Source organism: Megalobrama amblycephala, linkage group LG4, assembly GCF_018812025.1.
Source record: "Megalobrama amblycephala isolate DHTTF-2021 linkage group LG4, ASM1881202v1, whole genome shotgun sequence".
NCBI lineage: Eukaryota > Metazoa > Chordata > Actinopteri > Cypriniformes > Xenocyprididae > Megalobrama > Megalobrama amblycephala.
The window spans coordinates 1804731-1821732 of record NC_063047.1 but is presented as its reverse complement, the minus strand read 5'-3'; the positions used below and the strand labels follow the sequence as shown (position 1 = coordinate 1821732).

The following is a 17002-nucleotide window of genomic DNA, read 5'->3' as shown; positions in this document are numbered from 1 at the left end:
CCAGTTGACCCTGAACCCATTCAGTAGCGTTCAGCTGCGTCCCTGTCCTGCGTACAGAGATTGCAGTCCTCCTGATGAAGGATGCAATAAAGCCTGTTCCTCTGGCCGAGATGAAGTCAGGGTTTTACATCCCATACTTTATAGTACCCAAAACGTTAATTTTGGATCTGCATGTCTTGAATCAGGCCCTTTACAGGATGAATGTTAGTTCAGATGCAACATACTGTACAAAATGACAATCATAATTTAATTGGTCAACACACAAGATAACTCTAGCATTATGCACAGTAAAGCACTGATGTGAGAAAGACAGTGATGATGTACCTTTAGTTTCTGGTGTCTTTATAGTTGAGGGATCCTGAGAGTTTGTGGTGTGGACTGGAATCACTGCTGTCGTTGAATCATCTTGAGCTGTAAAGGATGAATGTTAGTTCAGATGATTCACACTGTAGAATAATACAATCATATTTTGATCAGCTAACAGAGACTCTAACCTGAATACTTGACAGTGTATCTGACTGAGGTCTTGTTTTGATTTCTGTGAGTAAGCCGACATCTCCACTCTCTGTTGTCATCTTCCTTCAGGAGTGTTGTAGTCAGATTGATGATACAGAGTCCTGAAGCTGATATTTGATATCTGGAGTCTGTCTTCAGATCAACATCAGACTGATTCACCCACAACAGATGAATTTCCCCAGAACGGGCCCAACGATCACAAGATTCTCCATCATATGAATACAACTGACAGGAGAGAGTCACAGAGCGACCTGGACTGATCTCAGTCTGTGAGGATGATGATGATGAAACTGAACACAAGACACAAATCACATTACAGACTTTAGTCTGAAGAGTTTAAAGAGAGGATTGGGAACTTTTTAAATTAACCACATAATCATAAAATTACCATGAAGAACATGCAGATAAACATGTGCATCAGTTCCTTGTTGTTTGTCATTCACATATTGTTGGCAGCTGTAAAATCCAGGATCTTCTTTTGTGACGTTCTTGATGTTCAGAGAGCAGTCAGACCCCAGACTCAGTCTCTCATGTCTCTCTGTGTCTTTCTTCTTTTTCCCTAAAGTAATCAGTTCAACTGCTACTGAATGTCTGAATCTGTTATAGATCCATGTAGTTGAGTTGCAGTCAGAAAGAGCATTATTACAGCGCAGACGGACATCTTCACCAGAACTGATGAACACATGAGCATCATTCACTCCACTGGTACCTGAAACACAAGTACATTTGAGTGATCATTATGGTATATATTACAGTATTTCACAATTGCTAAAACACATTTCTTGAAACCATCACTCATTTTCTCAAAACATTAAACACAAATCCAATCTTCAAACTAATTTCACAAAACTTCTGACTCTTATGGCAAAATCAAACAAAGCTTTCAGATCATACACACAAACAATATATAAACACTACAGATCATTCATTAGACACTACATAAAAAAATGGAAAACACTACATCCAGAACATGAGGTTACAGAAAAAAAAGTATATTGTAACACAGTAAACACATTTTGCCATTACATAAAATGTATAGAAATCACAAGTAATGTGAATTTAAAGTATACTGTATGTACTGCAAGTACAGTATTATATTCAATATTATATAGTATTGAATGTCTGTATATACAGTACTTACATACTGCAAACATACAGCAGTCTAAATGCAAATGACTAAAAGGTCAAAGAAAACTCTAAATGAAAAGCATGATACAGTACACAAAAAAAAAAAAAAAAAAAAAGTTCAGAGTCAGTGAGAGATTCATTCTGCTTCAGCGTCACGTCTTCATGTTGGGTCCGGCCTAAATCACGTCAAGTCATCTTTATTTCAAATGCAATTTATACTACACAGATACTAGTCTAGTCTAGTCTAGTATAGTATAGTCTAGTATAGTCTAGTATAGTATAGTATAGTCTAGTATAGTATAGTATAGTATAGTATAGTATAGTCTAGTATAGTATAGTATATTATAGTATAGTCTAGTATAGTATAGTATAGTCAAAGCAGCTTTACAGTGATAACAGGTACATGATGATCAGTAATGCAAAGAGGGTTCATTTTGGCTGTACAGCTCTAAAAGAAAATAGTGTCATTGTTCAGCTGAAGTCAGTTCAGTGTTGATTCACTTACATTGTAAAGACCATCAATTATTATTAAATGACTGTAATTATTTTCCTCTATAAAGCAGTTCTGCAGAAAACAGAGATGTCATCATATAGGCTAGCTTAGTTCAGTTCTCATCCTATAATGTCAGTACTGTCAGATCAATAATATTGTTGAATATTATTGAATATTGTTGAGGACATTTTCCACATCACAGGCAATGTCGTCTCTTGCCAGGCAAAGGGAAAAACCTGTGCCGGATCCAGCCTTGACAGCCTTGTCTCCACACCCCTTGCTCTTTCTCCTCATCATCCTCTTACACATACTCTTCCTCCTCTACTTTTCAGATTGTTTCCATCTATCGTTGGTATCATCATTCAGCACCTGTGTCACCTGTGCACTCTGAACTGACCTATATTTTATACAGTTGATTTGATCACTTCATTAGAAATAAGTGTGAATAATTTTGAGTCATTGTGTTTAAAGGATGACAGCTGTGCTGTAGTTGTGTTTAACTTTTGCCACATGTATTTACCATTTTGCAACACAGTGCAAAATGTGTTTTAGTGAGTAAGAATGTGTTTAGAGTTTTGCAAAAAGAGTGGATGAGATTTGCAAACAGTGTCTTAACTATCTGAACTTGTTTAAGGTTTTGTCTACAAAGTGACTGATTCGACAAATGGGTTTAGGCCACTGAGCATTGGGTTCAGAGAATGGGGTTTAGTGTTTTAGCAATTGTGAAATACTGTAATACATGAAAATATAAACCATATCAGCATAAAAAGCAGAAGATTCATACAGTCTTTTCCTCACTTAATGCAAACACACTCTCCAGAATAAACTGTTTTTCTTCATCAGAGAGCTGTTCAGATCACTCACACACTCTTACAGTTTTTTTCAATTGCTAACATACTTTTGTCCAAACTTTAGTCACATTTTCAAAACTCTAAACACATTTAGCAGATCATCCGTCTGTTGTGGCCATACCATTAACACAATTCATCTTGTTTTCACACAAAATGCAATCAATTAACACGTTTCTAAAATGCTTACATTTTCTTTTCATATAAGCTTACCTCATACCAAAATCATGGATCTTTCTCATCTTATTTGCAAATGCTTACAGTTTTTTTAAATTGCTAACAAGCGTTTAGCAATACTTAAAGTACTTTTTCTAAACTCTTAACACAGCGACACACAAACATCACACAGTTAGCCAAATAGTTAATTTTCTGCCCAAAACCATATTTTGTTATATAAACACAAACTCTACATTTCAAAACGCTAAAAACCTTTTTCAACATATACTAACTCTATCAAAACACAGCAAACCTGATTCAAAATCGAGTTGTTCTGTCAAAACATAGCACTAGTTTTCTATTCAACATGAACATATAAAGAGTTTCGTTGCAAAACGAGATAACTCCGTTTTTAACATTTTTGTCAAAACATGTTTATTATTATGTTATCATGTTATTATTTTGTTTTATGGTGCTACTTAGCTGTATTTTTAAGTCATGAAGGTTTAAATCAAAACAAACCAACTGCAGTTGAATTGATATTAGTTGGAATGCACAACCAAAAAACAAGATTTTTGAAAAGTTAAAAAAACGGAGTTATCTCGTTTTGCAACGAAACTCTTCATATAGTCAATCAAAGTGCAATGACTGTCAAAATACTAACAGTTGATGGCATTATGAAAAATGCATTACTTGCCATGTTTCGGTTCTAACTGGAGAAAATATGAAATCTATTGTTTTTATAATTCAGTTTCCTTTTACTACAGTAATAGTATAATGCATGTAAGCCATTCTACATGTTTGGTTGAGTGTTGAATGTGTGCATTCTTGGCAACAGAAGTGAGTCATTATTTTATAGAACGTGCAGTAGAAAAAAAGAAGAAGAAAGTAACAGAATTGCTCAGGGCAGCTACTGGTCAGATGAGTCCCTTATGCAGAACTTCAGTGTCCCCTTGGTTGAAATCTCTTTCTCTTTACATGAAGCTTTTACTGAAATGAAAACATGAAAACATGAAATTGCTGCCATTGATCAACAACAAATCCAACAGACATGGCCTTTGGTTACTGTTGAAGCTTTTTTCCACCACAGAATAAAAAAAAGTATAAAAGGTAATTGTGACTTTTTATCTCACAATTCTATTTTTTTTTTTTTTTTTTTTTTTGCAATTGTGAATATACATCTCACAATTCTGACTTTTTCCCTTCAGAATTGTGATATATAAACTATTGAGTTTAAAAAGTCAGAATTGTGAGACAAAAAGACATAATTACCTTTTTTACAGTTTTTTTCAATTGCTAACATAATTTTGTCTATTCTGTAGTCACATTTTCAAAACTCTAAACACATTTTGCAGAACATCCGTCTGTTGTGGCCATACCATTAACACAATTCATGTCGTTTTCACACGAAATGCAGTCAATTAACACATTTCTTAAATGCTTAAATTTTATTTTCATGTAAGCTTACCTCATACCAAAATTATGGATCTTTCTCATCTTATTTGCAAATGCTTAAAGACAGCAAGTCAGAAATGAAGACCTAATGTTCCAATCTTTAAATATAGGATAACACCTATACTTTTGCAACAACAGCAGCTCAAAAGTATTGAAAAAATATATAAAACAAATACTGAAACAATTGATAAGCATTTTTAATTAGCAGATCACTGAAATATTGAGAAATAGCAGATTCCAGTCTCAGTTGGAGGCAAAGTCAGGTGTTCAATTTCTTTCCATTACATGGACACACACAGTAAAATAGGACTCTTTGAATTGGATTTGTTCAGCGGATGAAGAACAACACAGAGGAGCAGAGAGAAAATAATATCTGGGTGAGGGAGAGGAATAGATGAAGGAGGAAAAGAGAAGTTGGATCAGGACAAGGGAGAAGAAGAGGTAGAGGAGAGGAGGAAGAATGTGTGCTGGATTGTGCATCTCTGTTTTTTCACCTATGAAAGCTTATTTCTGCCATGAATAGAAAATAAAAAAGGTAATTATGTCTTTTTATCTCACAATTCTGACTTTTTAAACTCAATTCCTATAGTTTATATATCACAATTCTGAGGAAAAAAAGTCAGAATTGTGAGATGTAAACTCACAATTACAAAATAATAAATAAATAGAATTGTGAGATAAAAAGTCACAATTACGTTTTATACTTTTTTTTATTCTGTGGCGGAAAAAAAGCTTCAACAGTAACCAAAGACCACGTATGCTGGATTTGTTGTTGATCAATGGGAGCAATTTCATGTTTTCATTTCAGTAAAAGCTTCATGTAAAGCTTTTACTACAACGATTCCACTACCACTATTCCATATATGCAGAATATGTGGTCTGCGTAGGGCACTAGCTACCAAGGGGACACCATCCCATCCTCTATGGGGCAACATCAACACCACACACCCCCAGAAAGAGATTTCAACCAAGGGGGCAACTGAAGTTCTGCATAGGGGACTCATCTGACCAGTAGCTGCCCTGAGCAATTCTGTTACTTTCTTCTTCTTCTCCTTTTCTACTGCACATTCTATAAAATAATGACTCACTTCTGTTGCCAAGAATGCACACATTCAACACTCAACCAAAAATATAGAATGGCTTACATGCATTACTCTATTACTGCAGTAAAAGGAAACTGAATTATAAAAACGATGGATTTCATATTTTCTCCAGTTAGAACCGAAACATGACAAGTAATGCAGTTTTCATAATGTCATCAACTGTTAGTATTTTGACAGTCATTGCGCTTTGATTGACTATATGTTCATGTTGGATAGAAAACTAGTGTTAGTGTTTGACAGAACGACTCGATTTTGAATCAGGTTTGCTGTGTTTTGATAGAGTTAGTTTGTGTTGAAAAAGGTTTTTAGCATTTTGAGATGTAGAGTTTGTGTTTATATAACAAAATATGGTTTTGGGCAGAAAATTAACTATTTGGCTAATTGTGTGATGTAGGTGCGTTGCTGTGTTAAGAGTTTAGAAAAAGTACTTTAAGTATTGCTAAACGCTTGTTAGAAATTGAAAAAAACTGTATTTTCTATTCATGGCAGAAATAGGCTTAGGTTCCACGTGTAAGTGAATTCTTCCTCCTCTCCCATACCTCTTCTTCTCCCTTGTCCTGATCCAACTTCTCTTTTCCTCCTTCATCTATTCTTCTCCCTTACCCAGATATTATTTTCTCTCTGCTCCTCTGTTTTGTTCTTCATCCACACTGAACAAATCCAATTCAGAGTCTTATTTTACTGTGTGTGTCCATGTAATGGAAAGAAGTTCAACCCCTGACTATTCCTCCAACTGAGACTGGAATCTGCTATTTCTCAATATTTCAGTGATCTGCTAATTAAAAATGCTTATCAATTGTTTCAGTATTTGTTTTATATATTTTTTTCAATACTTTTGAGCTGCTGTTGTTGCAGAATTAGAGGTTTTATCCTATATTTAAAGAGTGGAACATTAGGTCTTCATTTCTGACTTGCTGTGTTTAAGCATTTGCAAATAAGATGAGAAAGATCCATGATTTTGGTATGAGGTAAGCTTATATGAAAAGAAAATTTAAGCATTTAAGAAATGTGTTAATTGATTGCATTTTGTGTGAAAACGACATGAATTGTGTTAATGGTATGGCCACAACAGACGGATGTTCTGCTAAATGTGTTTAGAGTTTTGAAAATGTACTAAAGAATGGACAAATGTATGTTAGCAATTGAAAAAAACTGTAAACACAGCATGTCAGAAATGAAGACCCAATGTTCCAATCTTTAAATATAGGATAAAACCTTTAGTTTTGCAACAACAGCAGTACTGGAAAAGTACTGGAAAAAAATATATAAAACAAATACTGAAACAATTGATAAGCATTTTTAATTAGCAGATCACTGAAATATTGAGAAATAGCAGATTCCAGTCTCAGTTGGAGGAATAGTCAGGGGTTGAACTTCTTTCCATTACATGGACACACACAGTAAAATAGGACTCTGAATTGGATTTGTTCAGTGTGGATGAAGAACAAAACAGAGGAGCAGAGAGAAAATAATATCTGGGTAAGGGAGAAGAATAGATGAAGGAGGAAAGGAGAAGTTGGATCAGGACAAGGGAGAAGAAGAGGTATGGGAGAGGAGGAAGAATTCACTTACACGTGGAACCTATGAAAGCTTATTTCTGCCATGAATAGAAAATAAAAAAAGGTAATTATGTCTTTTTATCTCATAACTCTGACTTTTTAAACTCAATAGTTTATATATCACAATTCTGAGGGGAAAAAGTCAGAATTGTGAGATGTATATTCACAATTGCAAAATAAATTAAAAAAAAAAAAAAAAATAGAATTGTGAGATAAAAAGTCACAATTACCTTTTATACTTTTTTTATTCTGTGGTGGAAAAAAGCTTCAACAGTAACCAAAGGCCATGTCTGTTGGATTTGTTGTTGATCAATGGCAGCAATTTCATGTTTTCATTTCAGTAAAAGCTTCATGTAAAGCTTTTACTACAACGATTCCACTACCACTGTTCCCTATATGCAGAATATGTGGTCTGCGTAGGGCACTAGCTACCAAGGGGACACCATCCCACCCTCTATGGGGGCAACATCAACACCACACACCCAACCCCAGAAAGAGATTTCAACCAAAGGGGACACTGAAGTTCTGCATAGGGGACTCATCTGACCAGTAGCTGCACACATTCAACACTCAACAAAAATGTAGAATGGCGTACATGCATTACTCTATTACTGCAGTAAAAGGAAACTGAATTTTAAAAACAATGGATTTCATATTTTCTGCAGGTAGAACTGAAACATGACAAGTAATGCAGTTTTCATAATGCCATAACTAACAGTTGTTAGTATTTTGACAGTCATTGCACAATGATTGACTATTTTGTTCATGTTGGATAGAAAACTAGTGCTATGTTTTGACAGAACGACTCGATTTTGAATCAGGTTTTCTGTGTTTTGAGTTAGTATGTGTTGAAAAAGGTTTTTAGCATTTTGAAATGTAGAGTTTGTGTTTATTTAACAAAATATGGTTTTGGGCAGAAATTAACTATTTGGCTAACTGTGTGATGTTTGTGTGTTGCTGTGTTAAGAGTTTAGAAAAAGTACTTTAAGTATTGGTAAATGCTTGTTAGCAATTGAAAAAAAAAAAAAACTGTAATATGAAGATAATGTTGATCATCAGATGTTTGAGTGTGACTCTATGTCCAGTTTCAGGAATAATACACTATATGTATCAATACACAACTCTGAGATCACAACTTGAATGTGTGCAAGAATAAACTGATCATGTTCAAATGAACTCTTTCCCAAACTAACTCCACTAAATGTCTTTAGAGAAAGTACAGATTTCTTTACCTGTGAGAAGTGAGCAGAGAATGATCAGTCCCAGCAGACACAGATCACACTTATCAGACATTTTCTGTTTCTGTCAGTCTTCCTCTTCATTATACGCTCACAACTCTTTCTCTAAACATCATCAGCTCCTCCTGTGTTTGTTAACTTCCTCTGATCTGAGCGAATGAGTGTTTCAATCCGGCTACAGTTGATATATAGTGACGCTGTGCCAGTGCATGATGGAGAAGTGTTGCTTCACAGCTCTCTTATTAATATCTACTCTAATTCTTTTGTGTTGATTTACAGTACACTTTTACTGTAATAGGAACTGTCCCTCAAGAGCATCTTATGGTGACGTGTTCAATAATAAGAGCTCAGGCAGTTTTAACTTCAGTTTTTGTTTCAGTGTGCTCGACTCTACCTTGATTTTGTCCTTGTAAAGTCACTCTTTCTGCACCAGGTGTGCTTCCATTCTCTGCGCTGTTACCTGCGTCTCCCGCAAGTTCTTCTCCAGCTCCTAAACATACATTCACACACACACACACACACACACACACAGTCCACTGTCAGGTGACAAACACCTCAACAGGTTAAATCTTCCCTCTAGAGAGCGAGTGCTGACTGTTACCAGTGTTGTGTTGAATGATTCACTGTCTAACCACCATAACCACTAACCTAAGAGGAACAGATTTGACATGACACTGGTTGAGAAACATGTTCTTCAGAATGAGAAGTGCTACTGTAAACCACACTGTCACCCACATTTGGTCTGAATGCAACTTATAGACTCACGAATTCCAAAACAGTTTTTAAATTATGAAAAGGTCAAGTACACCTGAGAGGTGGAAGAGGATGAGCAAGAGCAGTAAGGAGTGGTGGAAGAGGTGAAGGAAGAGGAAGAGGAGGATGACGATGACGATGAGGGGCAAGGAGACAAGGAGTCTCAGATGAAATTCGTGCCACTAGCTGACCATGTCCTTGTCCATGGTACAGTGGTGATCAGAATTATTGGCACCCTTGGTAAATATGATCAAAGATGACTATAAAAATAAATCTGCATTGTTTATCCTTTTGATCATTAATTAGTAAAATTAGCTAAAATCTATCCTTTTATTGAAGGAAAAGAATTGAAAGTGGGGGGGGGGGGGGTCACATTATGAAATAAATGTTTTTCTTCAAAACACATTGCACGTTGGCCACAATTATTGGCAACCCTAGAATATTTATGAGTAAAATATCTCTGAAGTATATTCCCATTCATATTTACATTTTTTTAGCACACCAGGGTGATCATGAACATGAAATTGTCCAGCCATGACTTCCTGTTCCACAGGAGTATAAACATGAGGAAACACAAAGGCCAAATTCCCGTAATCATTCATCACAATGAGAAAAAACAAAGAATATAGTTCTGATTTGCAGCAAAAGATTGTTGAGCTTCACAAAATAGAAAGTGGCTGTAAGAAAATAGCTAAAACATTGAAAATCCCCATTTCCACTATCAGGGCAATAATTAAGAAGTTCCAATCAACTAAAGATGTTACAAATCTGCCTGGAAGAGGACGAGCGTCTAAATCGTCCTAATGTGAAGTGAGGAGGAAAGTTTGAGTGGACAAAGACTCTCCAAGGATCACAGCTGGAGAATTGCAGAGATTAGTTGAGTCTTGAGTCTCAGAAAGCATAAAAAAAATTATCAAACAGTACCTACATCCCCACAAGTTGTTCGGGAGAGTTTCAAGAAAAATCCTCTGCTCTCATCCAGAAACAATCTCCAGCATATTCAGTTGTCAGTCAAGACTGGAACTTCAAATGGGACCAGCTTATATGGTCAGATGAAACTAAAAAAAGAGCTTTTTGGCAGCAAACCCACCAGATGGGTTTGTTGCACACATGGATAAAAAGTACCCCATGTCCACGGTTAAATATACTGCTGGATCTTTAATGTTGTGGGCCTATTTTTCTGCTGGAGGTCCTGGACATCTTGTTCAGATACATGGTATCATGGATTCTATCAAATACCAACAGATAAAAAATCTAAACCTGACCGCTTTTGCTAGAAATCCAATAATGGGCCGTGATTGGATCTTCCACCAGGACAATGATCCAAAACAAACATCAAAACCAACACAAAAATGTGTCACTGAGCCCAAAATGAAGCTTCTGCCATGGCCATCCCAATCCCCTGACCTGAACCCTAAAGAAAATGAGTGGAGTGAACTGAAGAGAAGAAGCACCAACATGGAGCTGGAATCTGAAGGATCTGGAGAGATTCATGAAGGAATGATCTCTGATCTCTTGTCAGGTGTTCTCCAAACTCATCAGGCATTATAGAAGAAGAGTGAGAGCTGTTTTCTTGGCAAAAGGAGGTTGCAAAAACTATTGAATAAAAGGGTGCCAATAATTGTGGCCAACGTGTTTTGTAGATAAACATTTATTTCATAATGTGATTTTCCCCCACTTTCAATTCTTTTTCTTCAATGAAAGTTTAGACTTTTGCTAATTTTAAGAATTAAAGATCAAAAGGATAAACAATGCAGATTTATTTTTACAGTCATCTTTGATCATATTTACCAAGGGTGCCAATAATTCTGATCACCACTGTATTACTATGAGGGAGGCTGGAAAATGAGTTCAGCCGAACTTAAAGAGGACCTATTATGCCCTATTTAACAAGATTTAAAATTAGTCTCTGATGTCCCCTGAGTGTGTATGTGAAATAATACCCAAAATAATTAGCTCAAAATACCCCACAGATAATTTTTTATAGCATGTTAAAATTGCTACTTTTAGTGGTTGAGCAAAAACGAGCCGTTTCAGTGCGGTCCCTTTAAATAAGAGGGCAGAGCTTCACGAGCTGATTCTCCGGTGACAGGATTCAGTCAAGACGCACTAATGTCAGAAACTGTGAATATATGCTGCATGGAGATAGAACAGGTATAGTTTAGTTTAATTACGGTTATAACTTATATTGCCTTCTTGTTTTTAATCTACTATATTAGTACAGGCCTGTTGTACTGTCCAAATGATGGCCAAAACTATACAGATGATTTTTATGATTTTTATTCTACTTCACACAAAAGATGAAGCGTCTGTTTTCACTCTAGACAATCACTGTAAATAATTAATAAAACACTGAAAATGTGCATTAAAATATTATCCATAAACTCTCTCTCTCTCTTTCCCTTGTGTTATCACCAACAAATATTGCGAATTACACAGAAACACTCATTACGACTAACAGTAAACAAATATATAAAGACCTTATTCCTTTCGGGTGGTGCTTAATAAACTTTTTCAGATGAACTGTAATAATAACTGTAAGTGCTCTCACCTTCATTACTGCCGTATTTAGTGTCACTCTGGAGACTGTAAGCTGGATCACAAACAGTTTTTACTTGTATATCCTCCGTGAGTAACACATTTTTAGCACAGTCTCTGTTTTGTATTGTCTCTTTGTATTGATATTCGTTCACAAAGCAGTCCGGTGTAAAATGATTCGAGCGGACATACACGAATTTCGGCAGAAGTGATAGAGCATTTTCCTGGAAAACCAAGTTAATCCACCTCCTTTTCAGCAGCTCAGATTTAGGGAGTAAATGGAGAGAGCTCTGTGGATTAATCCATCCAGCTACAGAACACCTAAAACGCTTGGGAGACACTCTCAGCAGTGCAGCAATGGCAGACTCGCTGTAAACAACACTGTGGGCGGGGCCTGTGGGGTTTGTGACATCACACTGCCAGGGATCTGGAAACGGCTTGTTCTGAGACACTGCTTATGATTTATGGGGATTAAAAAAAAGGAGTGGGTGTACTCTACTGTAACTTCTGAGTGCTTTACTCTGTACCAACACATGCATCAAATTGCCTTACATAAAGATAGAGTTTCTGTCTGCTTAAATTTTGTAAAAAGGTTACAGTAATCAGTACTTGTGTTTTTGTAGGACACAGATACGATGGAATGGAAGAAGCCTGACTAGACATTCCAGGGGTGGATCATGAAAGAGGATTTTCCCCCGCTGCCAGTACAGCCTGTGATGTTGACGAGATTCTCTGGCCTGTTCCAGACCAAAGATGTGATGCTGGGGCAGAATATTTTTGTTGTTGTTTGGTGAATTGTACTGTACAGTACATTAAGGAATAAAAAATGTGCAAATGTATAAACATGTTCATCATGTGAAAAGTTCCTTGTGTGGGAGAACCACAAGCAACACAACTTATTACTGGTTTTTGTTTTTTGTAGTATTGTTTTAAATTTATCTCACCAGTGTGTAAGACTATGTTGTAGTGTGTGTGTTTTTGAGGGCTTGTGTGTGATGTCTGAGGGCAAAGTTTGGTTTTTCAAGTCAAGTCAAGTCAAGTCAAATTTATTTATATAGCGCTTTTACAATTGGTAATTGTTTCAAAGCAGCTTTACATATTAGAAGCACAGAAAAAAAAGGGAAGTGGTTAAAAATAAGCTGTACAAACAAGCGTGGTAATATGTAACATATACAAGATGGTGCTACATTAAGCCAATGTCGGCTGACTCCCAGGGGTGGAAAAAACCCCCTAGGAGAAAACCCAGCGTGGGAAAAAAGTCCTAGGAGGGAAAAAACCCCTTGGAAGATATATATAATATATGTAAATGGATATGGAGATCAAAATCTGAATTATACATTTTTATTATAGAGATTAAAAATAGATTATATATATATATTTGTAAGCGGATACAGGGATTTAAAAATCTATGCAGCCAGAACTGGATCTGTAGGCCCATTGTCTCCTGGGCTGCGTTGTAGTCAGGTCCAGACACAGGTTCTCCATCTGATCTGGATACGGCCTGGATCCAGCACCCGGAAAACCTCGGGATAAGCAGAGAGACAGATATTAGCGTAGATGCCATTCTTATTCTGATGTACAGGTATATCTAGTGTTATAGGAAATGTTCTCGGTTCCGGCCGACCTAATTATTGCAGCGTAACAATCCTTTAACGGATTTGAAAAATGTTAATGTATTGATAATGTGTTATGTGTATGCAAGAGCAAAGAGATGTGTTTTTAGTCTAGATTTAAACTGACAGAGTGTGTCTGCTTCCCGAACAGTGCTAGGAAGATTGTTCCAGAGTTTAGGTGCTAAATAGGAAAAGGATCTGCCGCCTTCAGTTGATTTTGATATTCTGGGTATTATCAACTGGCCTGAATTCTGAGATCGCAATAAACGTGAAGGACTATAATGCATTAAGAGCTCACTTAGGTACTGGGGAGCTAAACCATTTAGTGCTTTATAAGTAAGTAGCAAGATTTTAAAATCTATACGATGTTTAATAGGGAGCCAATGTAATGTTGACAGAACTGGGCTAATATGGTCATACTTTCTGGTTCTAGTAAGAACTCTAGCTGCCGCATTTTGGACCAACTGTAGTCTGTTTAAAAGCCGAGCAGAACAACCACCCAGTAGAGCGTTACAATAATCTAGTCTTGAGGTCATGAATGCATGAATCAACTGTTCCGCATTTGTCATTGAGAGCATATGTCGTAATTTAGATATATTTTTTAGATGGAAGAAGGCGGTTTTACAGATACTAGAAACATGACTTTCAAATGAAAGATTGGTATCGAAGAGCACACCCAAGTTCCTAACTGAGGACGAAGATTTAATGGAGCACCCGTCAAGTGTTAGAGAGTATTCAAGGTTTTTTCGTGAGGAAGTTTTTGGTCCAAAGATTAGGATATCAGTTTTTTCTGAATTTAATAATAAGAAATTTCTTGTCATCCAGTTTTTAATGTCAGCTATGCATTCTGTTAGTTTTGTGAATTTGTAGGTTTCGTCAGGGCGCGAGGAAATATAGAGCTGAGTATCGTCAGCGTAGCAGTGAAAACTAACACCATGCTTCCTAATTATCTCTCCTAAGGGCAGCATGTACAGAGTGAAAAGCAACGGTCCTAGTACTGAGCCTTGTGGTACTCCATACTGAACCTGTGATCGATACGACATCTCTTCATTAATTATTACAGACTGATAACGGTCAGATAAGTACGATTTGAACCATGCCAAAGCAATTCCACTAATGCCAATATAGTTTTCAAGTCTTTTTAAAAGAATGTTGTGATCGATAGTGTCAAAAGCAGCACTGAGATCTAATAACACTAATAGAGAAATACAGCCACGATCGGATGATAAGAGTAGATCGTTTGTAACTCTAACGAGAGCAGTCTCAGTACTATGGTACGGTCTAAATCCTGACTGGAAATCCTCACAGATTCCATTTCTTTCTAAAAAGGAACACAGTTGTGATGAAACTGCCTTTTCTAGTATCTTTGACAGAAAAGGTAGATTCGAGATTGGCCTGTAATTTACTAAATCTCTCGGATCTAGTTGAGGTTTTTTAATAAGAGGTTTAATAATAGCCTGCTTAAAGGTTTTTGGCACGTATCCTAGTGTTAACGATGAATTAATTATATCAAGAAGTGGACCTACGACCTCTGGAAGCATTTCTTTCAGTAGTTTAGTCGGCATTGGGTCTAACATACATGTCGTTGATTTTGATGATTTGATAAGTTTAGATAATTCTTCCTCTCCTATAGCGACGAATGATTCTAGTTTTACCTCAGGGACACTACAGTGCACTGTCTGAAGCGAAACTGTAGACGGTTGCATGTTTTTAATTTTCTCTCTAATATTATCAATCTTGCAAGTAAAGAAGTTCATAAAGTCATTACTGCTGTGCTCTATGGAAACGTCAGCAGTTGAATCTCTGTTTCTAGTTAATTTAGCCACTGTGTCAAATAAATACCTAGGATTATGTTTGTTTTCTATTAAGAGATTTGAAAAATAAGTAGATCTAGCATTTCTTATAGCCGTTCTGTACTCAATCATTTTTTCTTTCCACGAAAGGCGAAAAACTTCTAGTTTTGTTTTCTTCCAACTACGTTCAGCTTTTCTAACAGCTCGTTTTAGAGCCCGAGTGTGCTCATCATACCACGGCGTTGGATTAGTTTCCTTAATCTTCTTTAGACGTAAAGGAGCGACTGCATCTAATGTGCTGGAAAAGAGAGAGCCAATAGTTTCTGTTGCAGCATCGAGTTCTTCTAAGTTGTCAGGTATACTAAGGCGATGAAACTGCTCGGGGAGATTATTTATAAAGCAATCTTTAGTGGTAGACGTGATGGTTCTACAATATTTATGGCTGGGTGGTGGTTTTGTAGCCTTGGCTAATTGTATTATACACGAGACTAAATAATGATCTGATATATCATCGCTCTGCGGTAGGATTTCAACAGCATCAATATCAATTCCATGCGACAGTATTAGATCTAAGGTATGATTACGACAATGAGTGGGTCCTGACACGTGTTGTCTAACTCCAATAGAGTTTAAAATGTCTGCAAATGCCAATCCAAATGCATCTTTATTATTATCTACATGGATATTAAAATCACCAACAACAAGGACTTTATCCGCAGCCAGTACTAACTCTGATAGAAAATCAGCAAATTCTTTGATAAAGTCAGTACGGTGCCCTGGTGGCCTGTATACAGTAGCCAGCACAAATGTCAACTTACATAATGTTACATAAAGCACCATCACTTCAAAGGAATTATATTTGAAATTCTTTTGAATGATTCTGAATATATTACTATAAATTACAGCAACACCTCCCCCTTTGCCTTTCTGTCGAGGATTGTGTCGATAATCATAACCTTGAGGACTAGATTCATTTAAAGTAATGTAATCGTCTGGTTTTAGCCAGGTTTCTGTCAAACACAGCAAGTCTAGTTTATTGTCTGTGATAATTTCATTTACAATAAGTGCTTTTGAAGAAATAGATCTAATATTCAGTAACCCAAGCTTTATCATTTGTTTATCTGATTTATCTGTGATTTTCATTTTTTGAACATCAATTAAATTTTTACCCTTAAAAGGTTTCGGAAGTTTTTTGTATTTACTAGTTCGAGGTACAGACACAGTCTCTATGTGATAATATCTAGGTGAAAGAGTTTCTATGTGCTGTGAATTATTTGAGTTCTGTGACGTGAGGCGGCTAGCAGACGGTCGGTTTAGCCAGTTTGTCTGCGTCCTGATCTGGGCCCTGGTTTGTCATGGTTTAGCTTTTTCAGCAAGAGTGAATGGAGTGAATGGTTTTGAGAGTAGAGCTTCATTTTGACCTGAAAATAGGATGTTTGGGGAATTGGGTGAGATGTTATGGATTTGTGTTTACTGTTTTGAGAATATGAGGCATAGTTTCAAGAAATGTGTTTAAGCAATCGAGAAAAACTGTAATACAGTATTTTTACTGTAAGTTCAATTTACAGTAAGTTACTGGAGAATGTTACTGTAATTTCTTCAGGACATTTTTTACAGTGTACCTTAGGGTACTGCCCCAGTGACAAGCACCGTACCTTTTTTACTGACAGTGTACCGGAAATGAATGACCATTGTCATTTTCCATTGATATACGGCCGTACAATCAGAGGTTTCTGTGTCACGTCTACAGAGTCTGCACAAGACAATATGTGTAATGATGGAAAATATATTTCACCATAAAGACACATG

General features: G+C 36.4%; 1 protein-coding gene across 1 annotated transcript in view; it reads right to left on the bottom strand.

Moving 5' to 3' along the window:
* LOC125266262 overlaps positions 1-8814 on the bottom strand; it is a 256307-nt gene extending 247493 nt beyond the window's left edge. The window contains exons 1-4 of the mRNA XM_048186763.1: positions 8491-8814; positions 905-1225; positions 495-806; positions 325-411 (exon numbers count right to left, since the gene is read on the bottom strand). Coding sequence (XP_048042720.1) covers positions 325-411; positions 495-806; positions 905-1225; positions 8491-8551 — 781 coding nt within the window. The 5' untranslated portion in view covers positions 8552-8814. The remainder of the gene's footprint in view (positions 1-324; positions 412-494; positions 807-904; positions 1226-8490) is intronic.
* Between the last annotated feature and the right edge of the window lie 8188 nt (positions 8815-17002).